The following is a 19,974-nucleotide window of genomic DNA, read 5'->3' as shown; positions in this document are numbered from 1 at the left end:
TGTAAAACTAGCGTCTTTGGGGTACCACAAGCCTATGCTAGGCGTATGCTTGAGATATCTAAGGATCCTCTTAACGGCACTAAAGTGTGATTCCTTAGGATTAGCTTGAAAACGGGCACACATGCATACGCTAAACATGATATCGGGCCTAGATGCGGTTAGGTAAAGAAGTGGCCCAATCATAGAACGATAAAGAGTTTGGTCAACCGATTTACCTCCCTCATCTAAGTCAAGATGTCCATTAGTTGGCATTGGAGTCTTGATCGGCTTGCAATCATCCATCTTGAATTTCTTGAGAATATCCTTTGTATACTTTTCTTGATGGATGAAAGTCCCTTCCTTCAATTGCTTGATTTGAAACCCAAGGAAGAAATTGAGCTCACCGATCATGGACATCTCAAATTCCCTAGCCATTATTTCTCCAAATTCTTTGCAAAGAGTGGGATTAGTTGAACCAAAAATGATATCATCAACATAAATTTGACATACAAATAGCTCTTCATTGATGATTTTTGTGAATAGAGTTGTATCCACCCTCCCGATCTTGAAGCCCTTGTTGATAAGGAAGTCACGAAGGCGTTCATACCAAGCCCTTGGCACTTGCTTGAGCCCGTAGAGCGCCTTGTGCAACCTATAAACATGATTAGGATATCTAGGGTCCTCAAACCCGGGAGGTTGTTCAACAAATACCAACTCATTAATCAAGCCATTTAAGAACGCACTTTTCACATCCATTTGAAAGAGTTTCATGTTATGATGTGAAGCGTACGCTAAAAGGATACGAATGGCTTCAAGTCTTGCAACGGGGGCAAATGTTTCACCAAAGTCCAACCCTTCAACTTGTGCAAAGCCCTTTGCCACAAGTCTTGCCTTGTTGCGAATCACTACACCATGCTCATCTTGTTTGTTGTGGAAGACCCACTTAGTACCAATGATATTCTTGTCTTGAGGACGTTCTTCAAGAACCCAAACTTCATTGCGGGTGAAGTTGTTGAGCTCTTCTTGCATGGCCATCATCCAATCCGGGTCCTCAAGAGCTTCATCTATATTTGTGGGTTCCAAGCAAGAAACAAACGAGTAATGTTCACCAAAAGAGGCATATTGACGTCTACGAGTTCTTACTCCACTAGAGGGGTTACCCATGACCAAGTCAATGGGATGATTCCTTGAAGTTCTTGTATGCCTCTCTTGTGCTTGAGACGTTGATTCTTCTAGTGATTCGTCATCTTGATCTTGAACTTGGGCTTGTTCACTTGTGATGTGCGTGTCATCAAATGGAAGTTGTTCTTCAACCACTTGTTCATCTTGGGCATCTTGAAAAGGAGGTGAGGCATCATTTTCTTCATCGGATGACTCATGGTGATGTGATGATGTAGACTTGTCTTCATCTTTTGAGTCATCCTTGGAAGTGACTTCCACTTGAGTGGATGAGGCTTGTAGCTCTTCTACTTCCTCCTTTGGCTTGACTTGCCCAATAGTGATGTTCTTCATGACTTCTCGAAGTGGTTCATCACCTACATCATCACAAGAGAAAACTTCCCCTTGGGAGCCATTAGTCTCATCAAACTCCACATCACAAGTTTCTTCAATCTTGCTTGTAGCACTATTGAATACTCGATATGCTTTGGAGTTTGATGAATAACCAATAAGAAAACCAACATCACATCTACTTTCAAACTTGCCTAGGTGCTTCCTTTTCTTGAAGATGTAGCACTTGCAACCAAACACCCGGAAGTAGGAGATGTTGGGCTTCCTCCCAATGAGAAGCTCATAGGGTGTCTTTCCCAAGAAGTGGTGAAGATAAACTCGGTTGGACGCATGGCATGCGGTGTTGATGGCTTCCGCCCAAAATCTTTGTGAGATGCCATAGTCATCCAACATTGCTCTTGCAAGAGTGATCAATGTCTTGTTCTTCCTCTCCACCACTCCATTTTGTTGGGGTGTGTATGTTGATGAAAACTCATGCTTGATCCCCAAGTCGTTGCAAAGCTCTTCTACTTGAGTGTTTCTAAACTCCGTGCCATTGTCACTCCGGACCTTCACAACACTTGACTCAAATTCATTTTGAGCTTGCTTGACAAAAATCTTGAAGATCCCCATAGTCTTGCTTTTGTCCTCTAAAAAGAAAGTCCAAGTATATCTAGAATAATCATCAACAATTACAAGACAATAGAGATTACCGCCAAGACTTTTGTAGGTGGTTGGCCCAAAGAGATCCGTGTGTAGTAGCTCCAAGCTTCTTGATGTTGACAAATAAGCTTTCATGGGATGTGATGATGCAAATTGCTTCCCGGCTTGACAAGCACTACACAATTTGTTTTTGTTAAATGTAACATCTTTAACACCAACCACCATACCTCGTTTGAAGGCCTTCTTGAGTTGACTCATGCCAATATGAGCAATGCGGCGATGCCAAAGCCAACCCATGGAGTTCTTGGAGAAGAGACATGTTGCCAAGCTTGCATCATTAGATGAGAAGTCAACAAGGTAGATGTTACCATGTCGAAATCCTTTAAATATTAAGCTCTTGTCCTCCTTGCTTGTCACTACAACCTCATTATCACTAAAGGTGCATATTAGTCCTAAATCACAAAGTTGAGCAATAGATAACAAATTAAAACTAACCGACTCAACAAGCAACACATTAGAGATAGAGAGATCCTTGGTTATGGCTACCTTACCCAAACCTACCACTTTTCCTTTTGAGTTGTCACCAAAGGTGACATGTTCATAATCGCCCACATCTTCATCTAGTGAGGTGAACATCTTTACATAGCCGGTCATGTGTTGTGTACATCCGCTATCAAGCACCCAATGCTTGCCACCGGCTTTGTAGTTCACCTACACGCAAGTGAATCACTTTTGAGGTTTGGGAACCCATGCAAGTTTGGGTCCTTTGACATGAGTTACTAAAGCTTTAGGAACCCATAGTTGGCGTGGTAGCTTTCCCTTAATTTGAGTGCCAATAAACTTTGCCTTAACCTTGCCACTTTTAAGTTTGCTTAACAAGAAATGATTTTCATTGAATTGAGACTTGTAATTAGGAGGCAAGGTAGGAGGTGGACGTGTAGGAATTGGACACTCCCTTGTGTGATGCCCGGTGACTTGACAATGTTGACAATAAGAGCCAACTTCCTTGTTGAAACATGCCATGAGCTCCGGCGACTTGGGACAATTTTCCGGAGGGTTGGGAAATGATCCAAGTCCATTTATCCCATAGTGCCTTGCATTGTGAAAGAGAATTTCTTTATGCAAGTATTCTCCTCTTGTCATATTGAACATGCATTTGCTCATGCTTTCAAGTTCCTCCTCAAGTTGTTTCTCCCTATCATGGTTAGTCTTTGAACAAGAAGGAGAAGCATGATGACAAGTAGTAGGGTGAGGCAACTTCACAAGATCATCACAAGAAGTAACTATATTGACTTTGATGACTTTTGTTTGAGTTTCTTTTAGTTCTTCATCCAAAGCATCAAAGGCAAGGTCAAGTTCTTGATACTTCATGTTTAAATTAGCATAATCAAGCTTAAGCTTTTTGTTGCATGAAGTAAGTGACTTGTTAAGCACAACTACTTCCTCATATTTAACATTTAATTCATCATGCTTAACAAGTAGCTTGTCATGCTCCTCTCTAAGTTGTTTGCTAGGAACAATGCTTGTATCATGAATTTCTATTATCTCATTGTGCCTAACAATTAACTCATTATTTGAGGCCTTAAGCTTGGCATATTCATTTTCAAGAACTTTACATTTTGATTTGTACTTCTTGATCACTTGTTGGTACTCTTCTAGGATGTTTTGCACTTCAATAGGAGATAAGCAATGTTCACTTTCATCACTAGAGGAGTCATCATTATCACTTACCTTGGAGTTACCTCTTGCCATGAAGCACATGGGTGGTGGAGGTAGAGGTGCCTCATCACCATCATCTTCATCATTATGCATGGCAATCCCCACAATCTTTTTATTTGATTCTTCATCACTTGAGTCATCATTTGAGGATTCACCATTCGTGATCCATTCTCCTAGGAAAGCCTTGACCTTTTCTTTTCTTGTGAAAGACCCTTTCTTCTTGTGGTCCTTCTTCTCATGATTTTTCTTTGAAGTCTTGTATTGATTGTCACCATCTTCTTGTTTCTTGTTGAGCTTTGAAGGCTCCGGACAATCATATGAGAGATGACCATATTTGCCACAATTGTAACAAACTTTCTTGACATTGTCTTTGCTCTTCCGGGTACGAAACTTGTTTTTCTTAGGGTCATAGTTGTACTCTCTCTTGTTCAACCTTGACATCATCTTGGAGGTCTTTCTCATGAGAAGTGCTAGCTCAACATCACCATCTTCATCACTTGAATCTTCATTAGCTTCATCTTCGCTTGAGCTTGGTGATGGAACTTTGCACTTGTTCTTTTTCTTGGGCTTGTGATCACTCTTAGCTTTGAGTGCAAGATCTCTCTTGTCTTGCGGTGGATCAACTTCTCCCAAGAGGAACATCTCATGAGACCGAATCTTCCCAACAACATCACTCACTTCAAGCGTTTCAAGATCCTTCTCATAGAGCAATGAGGTGACGATGTTGTACTTGGGCTTGTGTAGACAATGTAGGATCTTCCGTATGATGTCACTGTTAGACAAAGGAGAAATTTCAAGAGTGTTAATGTCTTCAATAAGCACATTTAACCGAGCAAACATTTGTTCAACCAACTCATTTGGAAGCATTTTGAATTCATTAAGTTTTTCCTTAAGCACTTGATATTTTTCTTCACGAAGCTTTTTAGAACCAACATAGATAGCTTCAAGTGCTTCCCAAATTTCATGAGAGGTCTTCTTGCTATGAACACGAGTAAAGATCTCCTCACTAAGAGCATCAAATAAAGCATTCTTCGCTCTAGCACCATATTTGACTTGATCCTCATTCCACGGACCAACAATAGGTTTTTCCGTGACCGCCCAAGCGATGGGATTTATAGCCTCAAGGTAACCCGCCATGCGAGCTTTCCAATAAGCATAGTTTCTCCCATCGAGCTTGGGTGGACCACCACTTCCCCCGGCCATTCTCTAGGATTTTAAGCCTACAAAGAGAGCCCTTGCTCTGATACCAATTGAAAGGATCGTGGCCCAAGAAGGGGGGGTTGAATTGGGACTTTTTCGAATTTCTAACTAGTCCTTAACTTAAACTAGTATTGCCCAATCTATAAATTCGAAACTTAGTTACTAGAGCATGCTAACAAAGGGTCCTTAGGTCGGTAAATACACTATCATGATCATATTGCCTAGATGGATGCACACTAGCAAGATCAAATCCTAAGTAAGAGCTCACGCTACCAACCAAGTTGTCCTAGTCAAACTACAAGCGAGAAAAGCAACAAAAGGAATTAAATGCTTGAAGTAAAAGTAAAAGACACGAGACAACCGAATTTTTTCCCGTGGTATCGAGGAGTTGACGCTCCCCCCTAATCCACGTTGGAGCACCCACACAAGGGTATTGCTCCCTTGCTCCACCAAGAAGCAAGTGATAACTAAGAACGCTCTTTCTCCATCTCCGGAACGGCGAGCTTCACACCGTGCACAAACTTCTTGTCTTGGGGCTCCCACAAACTCCAAGAGCTCACCAAGAACCTTCCGATCACCAAGACCGGCTAGGTGCCATCAAACACCTAGAGTAACAAGCTCCTAAGCCTTCACTTGACCTACACTCAGTTGGCCCTAGCTCAAGCACACTTGCTACACTTGCAAGGGATGGATTCTTCAAGGTTGAAGCACAAACTAAAAGCTAGATCTTCTCTTGTTTGCTCAAAGAACTTTCTCTTCTTCTCAAGGGTGGCCTCAAGTATTCAGGGTGTCAAAGGCAACTGAAATGAGCCATGGGGTGCCCTTATATAGAGTGGAGGGAGTTACATACCCGTTGGAAGTCCACTGCAGAAAAATCGTGAGCACCGAAAGAACCGATGGGTGTCTGTTTTGAGGCGTCGGTTCAACCGGTCTCTCTGTGTCCCAATTGTAGCCGTTGGAGTTCTGACACAGTGTCCAGGCTTGCTTCAATGCACCGGTGCATGCTCCGTAGAGGCATCGGTTCAACCGGTGCTGAAGAGGTTTACTGATCAATTCAAACAAGCTCTCTGGAACATAGGACGCTCAATGCACCGGTGCTTTGATTCCGAAGCGTCGGTTCAACCGGTGCTGAAAAGAAGTTGAAGTCCACCAAAACATGCTCTCTGGAACAAAGAACTTTCATTGCACCGGTGATTACTTTTCTGACCATCGGTTCAACCGGTGCTATACTTGATTTCAGCCTTCATCCAGAGAAGATGGACCGACAGGGCATCGGTCCTTCCGGCAAGCATCGGATGCTCCGACGCTAGGGCACCGGTTCAACCGGTGCTGCTGTTTTTCCTGGTTTTCAGCTGAATTGACTTGGATTTCAATGTAACTTCGATTGTTTCTTCTTCCAAGTGTTGTGTTAACTTTTATTGACTATCTTGAGCTGTTTTTTGAGCGAGTGTGCAAGATTTCTAAGGCCAACTTAAGTTTGTTCAAGCTACTAACTCATGAACCCCTCTTAATAGTACGGTCAAGAACTAGACACTATAAACCCTATCTAATTCAAGTGTCCTTCATCTCCTTGTGACACTTGAGACTAGAAAGGTCCTTAATCTTTGAAATTGAGTCCTTGGCACGCGTGATTGTAACGAATTGAGGGGTCTCTTTTCACATTTCATATGTGACTAAATCAATCATTAATTTTTCCTTCAAAACACACGTTAGTCGCATACGGTTGTCATTAATCACCGAAACTTACCATTAACATCTATGGGCCTAGATGCACTTCACTCTTGCCTAGTGCAAATCCCCTAGGAATCACAAGCTCTTTAGGATTGAAGTTCATGTGCCTTTCGCGTTCTAGAGAAAACCCTGTTTTTGTTTGGGAATTCTTCGATTCCTCCCGAACCATGGAGTGAATCGTCGATTCCTTCCGTGGACATGTTCACAAGTCCTTAGTGATCATGCCTACAAAATTTGGCAAGGTTTGGACTTGATCTGATCCCTCGAACTTCAAGTTTTTGACAAGGCTCGGGCTGGAAAGAGTTTCTGGAACTCTGTTCTTCCTAGCACCGGATGAACCGACGCGTTGAAGTTGTAAGCATCGGATCAACCAGTGTGTAGGTTGTTCTGTGTTAGGGTTTTTGGGGTTTGACTCGTTACACCGACGCTTAGAACTTGTTGAGCGTCGGTTTAACCGGTGTCAAGTGTTCCTGCCCAGGCCGTTCTAACACCTCTCTGGACAACTACACCGGTGATTCTCCTTTGCACCGGTGCACTACCGTCGGTTTAACCGGTGCGTGGTTTTTCTGTTGTGGTGTTCTCTCAGGTGAACTGCACCGGCGTTTTGGTTGTGATTGCGTTGGTTTAACCGGTGCTTGTCGGATCAACCGACGGGTACAATTTTGACTGCACCGGTTCAACCGGTGTGTGATCTTCTTTGCTGCCGGCTCTGTGTGATCGGTTAAACCAGTGAAGACTTTCTTCACGCGTCGGTTTAACCGGTGCTCATATACCGTGCTGGTTCGTGCGTTGATTCCTTGTGTTTTCTTTCACACTCGTTCTCGCTTGTTCCTATGGGTGTTTTGCATTGGTGTAGCTCCTCCATAGCTACTCCACGCTGTGCCTAGGACTCAAGGGTTGGGTGTATACTTGAGACAAAGCCGAAGCTTCTATTTGCAAGAATTTTTATCGGCTCTCATTCACCCCCTCTGGTCGCCCTTCGGTCCCTCAATGAGTAGCCTGGACACCATCAGTTGGAGACTCTCAAGAGACTGCGAAGATGTGTTAATTAGCATGATGGAGACCACTGGGATGTTGATCTGAAGCTGCTCGCGCTTGAGGGTCGGAGATTTGTGATTTCACTTTTCCTGCTATGGTTATGAACAGGGGCAGGCCGGGCAGCAGGTTCCATCTCGCCCATGCTTCAGTCCTGGTCACGTGGAGTGTCTGGAGATAGTAACAAAAATGAAAATTAGTTCATGAATTTTTTTGGATTTCGACACTGCAGCACTTTCGTTGTTATTTAGCTATTAATATCAAATTATGGACTAATTATGCTTAAAATATTCGTCTCGTGCTAATCCGTTAAACTGTGTAATTAGTTATTTTTTCAACTACATTTAATGCTCCATACGGGTGTTCAAAAATTCGATGAGACGAGTACTGTTGAAATTTTTTTGAGAACTAAACAGAGCCTGACTGAAAACTGTTAAAAGTGATGATGTGCAAAAATTTCCGAAAAAAGTCCTCGGATTTTGAAAAGACGACTTCAACCCTAGGTTGGCACGGTTTCATACGAAAAACTGTAGGGAGCTTTACCACATGTAATTTTTTTGCAAAATTCTACATCATGTCCAGTATAACAGTATTTGAGTCTATTTCACTGTGTAATTTATAATTTGATATGGCACTGGTCTGCATCCGTTCAGACGTCAGCCGGTGACTCGGCGGTACCAAGCTGACTCTCTTGATATTTTTCCCTTCTTACTAAAATTTACCAGAGATTAAAAGTTAGAACACGTACTGTACGTCCTTTTTGATTAAAATCTGTCCATAACTAATGTTCAGTATTTGGGGCGTTCTCACCCCATACAGTAATTTTCACGGTACTGCTCTAGTGCTCGGCGTCCGCTCAGTCAGACTCCGTCAGGTGACTCCTCTCTGGTCAGAAGTGGCAGGTCCTGCCCGGCACGGCGGCGCGCGCTCCTGCACCCGGCCACCCGCACCTGCCCCTGCTCGTACGCCGCACGGCATGGCCCTGTAGCCAGCCGCCCAGCCCTGTGTACTGTACCAAGCCCGGGTCGCCGGGGTTCAAGTCACGCACGCTGGTGGTGGTTTGTCACGAGACCGTCGTGACGGAGACGGCCTGGGGGGGGAAAAAAAAGAAAATGGAGCATCGGACAAGTGGTCTCCATGCTTTGAGCGAGCAAACAAACTTGACGGATCACGCAGGGAGGAGCTTGGTTGCTTGCGAGCTCCGGCTAGCTAGCTAGCTAGCGTGGCGGCAGAATCGTCGGGCTACGCGCGGCCACTCGTTCCAGTATCGTCTTCCAGAGAAGATGGGTAGATCTCTCTCGGTGATAACAAACTAAGAATCGAATCGAGATATATGCATACTAGTAGCGCAGCGAACATGTATGGACAACCCTGATTCTCTGGGAAAACCAACAGTAATTTAAAAAAAATTGAGTTTGTTTGACTCGATCTTTTGATACGCACAAGAAACCCTGGGAGAAGCAATTGATTTAATTTCCACTCATTTATCGATCGATTTATTTATCCTACTTTTCCTGTGATGAATACATGCTCGATCAAGGATGGATTATTTAAGGACACGGAAAAGAAGATTGTGCATTAATTACTCCCTGTTTTTAAAATGCAAGTCGCTTTAGATTAGCTAGGGAAACATTAGACTGCCCATGTGCATAAGGATTAGAAAAAAAGAGTAACCCAAATGACTTTGTTGTATTTTATCTATATTATATATCGTAAAGATGACTCATTATTACACCGTGAGCAAGGGAGTAGGAAGTAGGTAAAATGATGAAACTTCCTAGTACGACATTTGGGATTCGGAAGGAGTAGTATGCGCTTGCTTGCATTGTTTATCTTTGTGCCGCGTCTCCGGGGTCAAACACGTGAGCAGTGGCTGTCGCCCGTTGTTTACTTGACCAGCATAATTCTCAACCAAACCGTTGACCCAAACAACAAGTTCATAAATCATGATCTCTTGGAATTTATTTAATTATCCTCTATTGACCGAGTCGTTCACTCGCAATCATGCATTGCTGTACTACTGGGCCGCCTCGCCCTTACCTGCTGCCGGATCGGACGGAGATGGAAGAAATTGTTCATGTACTAGTATCTCCGATCCTAGTAATGCAAGCTGACGTGTTGGAAAGAGGGCGAGGTGGCAGACCTAATCTGTGCCACGAGGTTTGCATGATTTGTGAGCGCGTCGCCATGTTCCTTGTTACTCGCTCCGTTTCAAATTATAAGTTATTTCAAGAATTTTAGAGTCAAATTTTTTCAAGTTTGGTCAAATTTATATGGCAAGATAATAGCATTTATAATACCAATTAGGTATCATTAGATTCTTTATTAGCTATATTTTCATAGTGCACCTATTTGATGTCATAAATCTTTATATTTTTCTCTATAATTTTGATTAAATTTTGATATAGTTCGACTTTCCAAAATTCTTAGAATGACTTATAATTTGGAACGGAAGGAGCATTAGTTACGGAAAGAAGGAAGCATATGCATGCATCATCAGTGCCCAACAAACACAGTATGTTGTTTGCCTATTAGGTTGCTAGTTGTTAGGAGCTAGCAGCTATTTGTACTTCTTCTACTAGTTAGGAAACTTCCGTCTTAATTGATGCAGACAAATTGTGAATCAGCTGGCTCGCTCATGCTTTCATTTCTTGTTTGATGATGCAGAGAACTTTTCCTCTTCCCCCCTTGTGTTGACGAATCACGCAAGCAACGCAACAGTTTTATGAAGATCCTGTGGTAAACATAATATGATAATAGAACGAATATGGATTGTTCTTGTTACTCGTTAACATACTCCACGAATCTTTGTTGGAATGAAATGCAAACTATTCTAGAAGATGATGAAGCATGTTGCATATATGTCCACCGGCCGTCTTTCAGAAAGCACCGGAACCCTAGTTAAAAAATGTGGCAGTCCCAAATAATTTCACGTGCGAGCACGTGACAACCTAGAAAGAAAACGTATTGACTTTTCACTCAAAGATTTGGTAGAACTTCTTTTTTTTTGCGAAGCCCCCTGCACAAAACATTTCCCAAACATTTTCACAAATGGCCATTGTTACAAATATTTGAATTTTAATGTGTAAGATGCAACGAAAAAAATCACGGGCTATTGAAAATAGCGTTTGACTTTTTCTGACCGCTATTGGCGCTCTAGCACTGCTATAAGCGGCGCTACAGCGGCCCGCTATAGCTAGCGCGCTATTTATTTACAAGTGACAGAAAAAAATAAAAAACTATGATAAGTTGATAATAACATAATAACTGCCAACATAATCCATAAATTTTCAACATAATCCATGAGTTTCCGACATAATAACAGTCAACATAATCGATGATAAGTTGATACTTGATAACATAAGCTATTTTAGGCTTGGTAGTAATAGCGGGAAAATAGCGGCGCTATGACGCTATTAGCGTTTAGCGGCGCAATAGTGCGAAATAGCATCAATAGTGCCAATAGCGTGAAAATTAGCAATAGCGTCGCGACACTTGCTTCGTCCCACTATAGCGGCGCTATAGCGCGAAAATAGCGCGCTATTTTTTTCCATGATAAGATGTAATTTTGAGGTCCACCACCATCCTTATCCACACCTATAAGAAAAACTTGTTATGTAGTAATAACTGTTCATATGAAGGTGACGGTGGAAAGAGCTAGCTAAGATGATAGGCGTAATGGCACGAGGTTTTCATGAACTGTGAATGTTTCCCTATTTCTGGTGTTGCAATCAGGAACGGGAAGCACGTATCATCGCCCAAATGACGATGACGACGATGGGTTGATATTGAGGACTTAAATCGCATGTAACTAGTTATTAGTAAACTCCAATTTATTCGCTGATTGTGATGTTAAGAACAACATTGTTGCCAAATGGATGTACTTTGAAATGTTCAAATGTCATTCAGCACACTGGAATCTTTCCCCTAAACTCAAAAAAACATAAAACACCACTATCGTGCAATTGTGTGGAGAAATAAGATGCCATCCGTTGTTGAAAGGAGTGCGGCGGCGCTATAGGATTTTTGGATCGGACGGTGCCGCTTTTTTTTCCTCCATCACCAATGGTGATGATCACCTGAAGGAGATATCGATGAGTATACCGAACGTCTTGGTTTTTGTATGGTTGTTAATCTACCCACGTGGGATTGAATATAGTACTTTGGTTCCATTGTTTTAAATGGGGGCTATTCTAGACCTCATTGTATGTATTTCCTTGCAACACATGTATAAATAATGCTTTAAGTAACACACATGTTGAGTTCATTTTTTTTTCATGAAAACCACCATCCTCCTCCTCAACCGCTCCCTGCAAAAGCATCCCAAACACGCTTCCCTTTCACCCATTTCAAATTTAGCCAACCACATTACCAGTCTTCCATCCAAAAGAAACTCGAAAAAAAAAAGTTTGACCGAAAACAAAACCCACTCGCGCCCCGAGCCAATCCTTGCCATTCTCCCTCGGCCTCCCGACGCCCCAAAAGCGGAGCCGAACTCGGCCGCCCGAGCCATTCACCAACCCAGAGCGAGCGCGAGCACCAAACCCAACCAGAAAGCCAGGAACCCCCTCCCAATCGCACCCCGGCCCGCGCGCCGGCGTCCTCCTATGCTCGCCGGCGAAGGGCGCGGCCGCCGATGCCCAGCCCGCCGAAGGAACGCCCGTCTGGCCGCCTCGGCCGCCTCCTCGCCGCGCTCCGCCCCTCCCGCGCCGGGCCCCTCCCCGTCCAGACCGGCTTCCCCACCTCCCTCGCCGACCTCGTCGTCAAGAACCATGGCCGCCTCAAGAAGCAGCCTTCCCCGTCCTCCAAGCGCTGGAGGCGCGGCGCTTCGCCTTCGCCGTCCCCTTCCGTTTCCCCCTCGCCGGCGCCATCCCCGCCGCCTGCCTCTCCGCCTCCGCCTCCCCCGCCGGCCGCCGTCTCGCCGTCGGATCAGCCGAGGCCCGACCTTCAGCCGGCCCGGCCCGCTCGCGGCGGCAAAGGCGGCGGCTTTGGCCTCGGTCTGGGCTTCCTCGCGTTCAGCGGCGTGGTGTCCCTCGCGCTCCTCGTGATCTGGAGCAGAAAGGTGGTCGCGGCCGTCACCGTGGCCTCCTTCTCGCTCTTCCTGCTCGAGTCCGTGAGGTCTTCCCTGCGCCCCGGGCGGCCGCGGCGCCCGGCGGCGATGGACGGGCGGCTCCTTTTGGACAGCCGGGGGCGCGTCTCGCCGATCCGGGAGGTGGACGCGGAGACGGCGCCGTCCCGGCCGAGCTGCTCGGACACCGACAGGGGCAGCGAGGTCTCCATCCTCGCCGTGGAACAAGACAGCGGCGGCCTCGACGAACCAACCAGCCCGAAGGCGAAGGCCAAGACGAAGAAGCGTTCCTGGAAGAAGCTGATCGCCAGCGCCAAAAAATTGCACAAGGGCCGGAAGGGTAAGGAGGCGGATTCCCTAGGCTCTTTCCGCAGCGACGGCGACGGCGACGACGCTGCCGCCTCGTCGGTGCGTCGTGGCAATGCCACGGCGACGGATTCCCGCCGTGGCACGGTCAATCAAACGGATGCCGGCGCCGTGGCCGGGGAGCCGGATTCTCCGAGGGGGTCTCGCCGCAGCCAGGGGGCCGTAGAGATAGTCGCCGCCGCGCCGGTAGAAATCGATGCGCCGGTGGACCTCGTCCAGGAGGAAGAGGAGGAGGGCCAAGCAGCAGGCAGGTTTCCCGCGGCGCCGGTCCTGGTCGCCGTCGCCCTCGCCGGCCTGGTGGCCGGGAAGCTCCCTGCCGTGGCGCTGACGGTGCTCTGCTACGCCTTCCTTAACTCGGCTCAGGGATCGCCCCGCGGAGGCGGTTGCCCGCCGGGGAGGCGATCCGAGGTCCCCCGTGTCGTAGTAGCTGTTGTAAATTAGTGAGCAGCAAGCAAGCAAAAGGGAAGGAGAAACGATACGTGTTGGTTCAGTTGAGTTATTGCTGTTTGTGTTTGCATCCCCCCTGCTGGGTGCTAGGTGGGAGGGTCGGAGTTACATTAACTTAAACTCTCTGCTAAACCGCTGGTGATCCCATGCGTTTTTTTGCATTGCACTGGCAACAAATTCCAGGCTGCGGCTGCCGCGTTCTGCGATCTGAATGTGAGACTCGCGCCTCGCATTGGGCGTTCGATTCCCCAAGATGAACAGAGGCAGGCACTGTTTGATGCCCTGTACGTTGTCGGGCAAACTTCTTGAGAGCAGCAGGGCAAGAAGGCACGCGCGGCGGTTGCGCTCCCGACCCGTGCCAGCCAGCCAAAACGTCGCGAGACTTTGGATCCTTCTTCGGTTCTTCCTTCCCCGGCGGCGGACCACGGGCTCGCAAAGGCTGCGGGCAGGCGAGCAAAGCCTGATCCGACGGTGACGGGGAGGGTGCCATCATTCCAAAGCAGCGGCAGCAGAGACAGGCAGGCAGGCCCAGCTTCCCCGAATCATGAAGCTAGCTAGCGTTCGGCGGCCGCGGCGGCGTGCCTCGCCCCCGAGGCCCACGTGGGCGTGCCGGCCTCGCCCGCCGCCACGTCCCGGCCCGGCCGCGCGCCGCCGGTCGCGTCGGTGATATTGGCTCGGCGCGGCGGCACCTGCACGGCCGGCCTTATCCGGGCTGGCTGAACTGAACCGCCGCCCCCGAACTGGGAGTGGCACCGCGGTCGCACACTGCCGCGGCCATTCTCCCGAATCCGGGGAGCCGCCCCCCGGCCCTTGTCGCCTTGCCAGGTTTTGTCCCGTCCGTTCCGGCTCAAATCGGCGGCATGGGAGACGCATCCGCTCCGCTTCCTTCCTGGGGTCTGGCATGCCATCCTGGCGTCTTTTTGGCATCGCAGGTGGCATTGCGCGGCAGCCTGATCCTGACTCCTGCCAAAACGCATTCAGCTTCAACCTGAAGTGCGTCGGTCCCAGTCACGTTCTACCGCATCATCATCTCCTGTGGCGGGGCGGGCGGACTCTGGCGATCGGGATGCCCTCGTCTGCGTTCGGGAAAGAAGAAGGTCCCCCAACCAAAGCCATTAGGTCAAGCGCCAGTTCTGTGTGAGTACCTCCTCCCTCTGACCCATTCAGGCGGGAGGCTGAACTAGAACCCACCCAGCCAGCCATGCTTCCCCTGTGATCGCTCCCACCTCGCAGAGCCGAGGTCAGTCGCCGCCCGGCCGTGATAGGTTGGCGCCTTGAAATTCCTAACGAGAAAACGCGTCAGGCTCTGACACCTTCTTCCCCGTAGCTCCGGACGGGGCAGTGGACGGACGGACTACGACGCGCTGTTCCGTTCTGCGCGTATCCATCTTCTTCGTGCTACCGGCAAGTTTCCATTCAAGTGTTTTTTTCGGAGCTTTCGGCCATTTTTTCCTGCACATGTTGCGGTCAGAGCGCGGCAGAGTTCCTTGCAGCTGCAACTTGCTTCCGTTTTCATGCCGCGTCAGCGTCTGAGGAGCTGCTTTCGTATGGATCGTTTTCGGAACGAAGATTGGTTAGCCCCTGCGCTGTAAAATAATACAACGTTAATTTCAGTTTGCAGTTACTACTAGGTGTTATTCATTTTGTTTTAGTTTTTTTTTTAAAATTATAGTTTGCACTAGTATTGGCGCCAACTGACTCTTGGTTGCTAATTACTTGTACTCGGGAGTGCGCGCTAATCTTTTTGAAGAAAAAAAGAAACAAATCAAAGAGAGAGGGGAAAAATAAATCTGGGCGCTGCAGTGCAGCTGGTTCTGGTCTCGGCACATGGTTATGGAGTACCTAGCTCTTGTCCCGCACCAATACGACAACAGAGACGAAGTCACTGGCTGGTTGGCGCGCGCGAGGAGGTCTGCCGGCCATGTTGGAGGAGCAAGAGCAGAATGATAGTGCTAGCACGCTGGATGGAAACATCCCTTCTCGATGCAATTGCAAGCTTGGTATGAATCCAATCAGCCGCCGTGCGGTGCCGGTGCAGCTGGCTGGTTCCCTTGCAAGGCGCGGTAGCGACGGGACAGCGAAGGGTGAGGGGGATGGGGTTACGGCCTTACGGGAAGGTTTGTGCAGGCGAAAAGTTGGGGAAAGAAAAAAAGGGTCGGCTTGACGTTGGTTAGGTACTGAAACGGTGAGCCAACTTTGACACGGTTTATGATCCATGGAACTCAGCACGGTGGTGCAGCGTCGTAGTTCGCGGACCACCGACCGACGGCGTCTAGTAGACCACTGCAGCAGCAGCAGCAGCAGCAGCACAGCAGGTTTTTTTAGAATGCACAGCAGGGGACGGGGGCGGTCGAGGCAAAAAAAAAAAAGGTCGGTCGACCTTGGTCCGTTCATGGCCGCGGCGGCCTTCTACGGACGAAGCAGCGACGGGCCCATCATCATCATCAGTTACGATGAACCCACAGCAAGGCGAGGCCCATTTACTCGTTCTTAGGTAGCAGCAGCCGAGCATTCTTCTTCTCGGGTGTGCGAGGCCCAGCTCATCCCTGGGCAGGAGCGAAATGCAGGGCGTGCTATGTGTATAGGTGGCCAAACGGGCACGGCCAGAGCACGGCCAGAGCACGACCGGCACAGGCACGGGGAGGCACGGCACGGCGGCGCCGCCGTGCCGCGTAGTGCTGCCGTGCCGACATCCCGGCCCGGGCACGGCCCTACGAGGGCGCCGGCGTGCCGGGCCGTGCCCCTGGGCACGGCGACACGGCAGGCCCGAGCGGCGGCGGCGGCCGGGGCGGACCATGGCGGGGAAGACCGGCGCAGCCGCGCAAGAGACGGGTGGGGCGACGGCGGCCTGGGCGGCGGCGGCGAGGTGGGCGAGGACGAGCTGCGGCTGGCCGGCGACGTGACGCGGCAGAGGACGCCGCCGCCGAGGTCGCACGCCGGCTGCGCCCCGGCCCTCATGGCGGCCGCCGCGGCCAAGGCGAGGAGGCCGAGCAGAGCAGTAGCGCGAAGGCGAGGCTGCGGAGGGGGGCGACGGCGGCGTCCGGAGGCGAGGTCCGTGCTTGCGGACGGAGGCGAGATCCGAGCACGCCGGAGGCGAGGTCCGAGCTCGCGGACGGGAGGAAGGGAGCGGCGCTGCGGCGGCCGGCCGCCGGGGGGGAGCGGCGCTGCGGCTGCGGTCGGAGGGGGAGCGGCGCGGCAGCGGCTGGGGGGAGAGGAGCGATGCGAGGAGAAGGATGGGAGGGGGGAGCGACGCGGGGGCTCACAGGCCGAGGCCGTGCCGCCCTGTGCTGATGCCTTAGCCGGGCCGGGCCCGTGCTAGTGCCATGGGCCGGGATTGCGGCCCCGGCACGGCCCGGCGCCTGGCACGGGCACGGCACGGGCCCGCGAGGCCACGGGCCGGGCCGTGTTCGGGTCGTGCTTTCTCGGGTCGTGCTCGTGCCGGCCTAGCGGGCTCGGCCCAGTTGGCTACCTATAACTATGTGCACTAGGGTTGAAAACGGGACGGGAAAATCCCGTCCCTACCGGCTCCGTTTACCGTCTAACCCGACCGTAGACCGTTTTCTCAGGAAAAATAGGAAAATAGAAAAAAAAACAGGAAAACGGGCGGGACCGGGAACGGAATCGGTTGGGGTGTTTTCCCGACCGCATTCACGGTTCCCGTTTTCACGCAGGAAAATTCCCGCGGGAATTCCCGAATTTGTGGGCTTCAACTTCAATTTGAGCCCATACTTCCTTGGCCCACGGGCTCAGTCCCCGCGCCCCCGCCACAGCACCCCAACCGGCCCAGCAATCTTATCCTTCACCCTCACTCCCTCAGTCCCAACCCTAGCCGCCGCACGCACCCCTCTCCTCCGCTGCCCACCGCCGCAAGCCAGCACTCCTCTGTGGCTCTGCTCCACCGCGCGCCACACGCCAGCACCCGCCATCACCCTCTACTCCGCCGCACGTCGCCAACTGCAAGCCGGCACCCCTCCTCCACCGCATGTCACCCACCGCTGCACGAAGATGCCCGGTCCGGCCATCCCGCCGTGCACCTGTGCGGGCGTCCCCAGACGCTAGACCCCACTCCCTGCGCTGCGCAGCCACACCCATATCCTAGGACCCAAGGTGGCCCCTCTGCTTGGTTGCTTGCGGCCAGCCGGGAAGGTGCCCAGGCCGCGCACGACAGCTCAGAGGACCGCGCACCTCAATTGAAAGTATGGCTTGATGTGTGTCAGTGTGTGATGTGTATGGCAGTAAGTACGTGCATCAATGTTCTTATCTAGTGATCCATAATCTGCCTGTCTCGTTGATTTGTGATGTATGCATGGCTGTAACCAACGTTTTGAGCTAAATTTTTGAAGTGGTTACACGTGTCTCTATTCCGATCGTAATTAACATTTTCCCGATCCTAATCGGCATTGTCGGTACCCTAGGACTGGGGTACCCCCTCTTTCTCGTAGTTATCCTTGACTACGCCCTGCCGGCCGAGCAGCCGGACCCCTTTGGTCCGGAGCCCTACTCTCCCTGCAAACGGCCCCAGACTCGCTCTCCGCTTGGGGAGGGTCCGGTGACGCCACATGTCCTGGAGGAGGTAGCCCTCAGCCAAAATAACAGGGGGGCCCAGACCTCCCAAGGAGTTCCGGACCCCCGCCGGGTCCCGAACCCCCATATATTATCCGGACTCCTCAGCATGGAGGAACCGACACCCCGCCTGGGGCAGGTCCGGAGCCGCCACGTGTCCGTAGGTGCGGGCACGCGCACGGAACCGTGTGGCTTCCACTGGAAGACTCGCCTACCTACCGCATTCAATACGGTAGGCGAAAGAACGCTCTGCCACAGCAGAGCCCGAGGCGGCTTTTGCCAGGTTGCACTGTTTGATCGCGTGTTACCAAGGCGCACAGTGCAGTCGCTGGCGCCGCCCACGCCGCGTATGTCAGTCTACTATGCAAGTTGGACACGACGGCTTGGTTTCGCCCATTATGACGCCTGCACGGTAGCCTCGACAGACTACGCCGCAAGATACATTGCCCCAACGGGCGCCTCACCGATGGGACAAATAAAGACACCCTCGGTCAGAGAGTCTACAGGGCAATGAAGCGTATCCGAGAAGAGGTTCTCAACCATTGTAGCTCCATTGAAGCATTCTGCGCAGTATATTATACATCCACGTTAGACCCATTTGTCGGGGTCGGAACGCCTGTGTACGCGTCCCCCTTGGTCTATAAAAGGGAGACACTCGCTAGAGGAAGGAGGCAATCCCCAGCTGGGCAGAGGATAGACTCATTCATACTAAGAGCAATACAACACACAGTGGACGTAGGGTATTACTCTCCGACGGCCCGATCCACTCAAAACCTGTTGTGTTCATCGTGTTCTCGCATTCTTGCCCCCAAGGTAGATCGGTCTAATCGCTTACCACTTTTCCGAGTACTCCCCCTCTGGGATTAGGCGGGTGCGTTCCGCCACCCGGCTGTGGGTACCCTAAAAAGCTGACAACATCTGGCGCCTTCCGTTGGTACGGTGCAGGCGTTGGCTAGATCTCCAGGCTTCTGAGGCTGAGCTCATCCTCTGCAACGGCGACGAGAAGATGCAGAAAGGCATGGCGTCACCCACACCGCATGCCATAGCAACGAGACGACGATTCCCTCGGTGCGGCAGCGCACGGTAGTGGCGCCTGCTGTGCGTCGCCACTGCGACACCTCGGAGCCGGCGCAGCGGCGCACAACGGAGACACCCGCTGTGCGTCACCCTACAATACCTCTGCGTTGGCTCTAGGTTTTCTCTCAAGCAACCACCAGGGTTCTCCTGCGGCGGCATGGCGTCAGCTCAAGGTTTTCTCTCAATATGAAGCCTAGAGCCGACCGTTGTGGCCCAGGGGAAGTTGACTGTCGTCTCTACCCTCGCCAGGACCGAGTCTCTCTCGGTGCTGCTGCAGACAGGACCCCGCCACCAGGCGCGGGGGCCCAACGCTAGCACCAAGGTCGAGCCGGCGAACGACCGCCCTTCTCCACGCTCCGTGCTCATCCAAGCGAGCACCCAGCTTGTGATGAGCGGTCATCGGGCTGACTTCTGATGGCAGACGGCGACGGCTGGGCCACTCTCATTCAAAGCCAAAGAATTCGTCTCCATGCTACCTAGGCATATGACAGTTCTTAGGCAGGGAAGGGCCCCCCGAAGCTCCCGAGGTGATCCTGGATGATGCAGTTCAGGCACGTCCAGGATGTCTTCGCCTCCGACGATTGTGGAGAACTCAAAGGTGGCAGTTCCGCTACGGCTAGGAACATGCAGACCTTACA

General features: G+C 50.4%; 1 protein-coding gene across 1 annotated transcript; it reads left to right on the top strand.

The window, feature by feature from the left end:
- The first annotated feature begins 12,143 nt into the window (after window positions 1–12,143).
- LOC120650163 (atherin-like) lies at window positions 12,144–13,853 on the top strand. Its single transcript, XM_039927185.1, has one exon. The coding sequence runs from the start codon at window positions 12,452–12,454 to the stop codon at window positions 13,688–13,690; it is 1,239 nt and encodes a 412-aa protein (XP_039783119.1). The 5' UTR covers window positions 12,144–12,451; the 3' UTR covers window positions 13,691–13,853.
- The last annotated feature ends 6,121 nt before the right edge of the window (window positions 13,854–19,974 follow it).

Source organism: Panicum virgatum, chromosome 9K (assembly GCF_016808335.1).
Source record: "Panicum virgatum strain AP13 chromosome 9K, P.virgatum_v5, whole genome shotgun sequence".
NCBI lineage: Eukaryota > Viridiplantae > Streptophyta > Magnoliopsida > Poales > Poaceae > Panicum > Panicum virgatum.
Note: the sequence above shows the minus strand (reverse complement) of the source record. Positions and strands in the feature narration are given on the sequence as shown.

Bases quoted from the DNA above. Each gene is read 5' to 3' on its own strand.
- LOC120650163 (XM_039927185.1), top strand. From the start codon at position 12,452: ATGCCCAGCCCGCCGAAGGAACGCCCGTCTGGCCGCCTCGGCCGCCTC.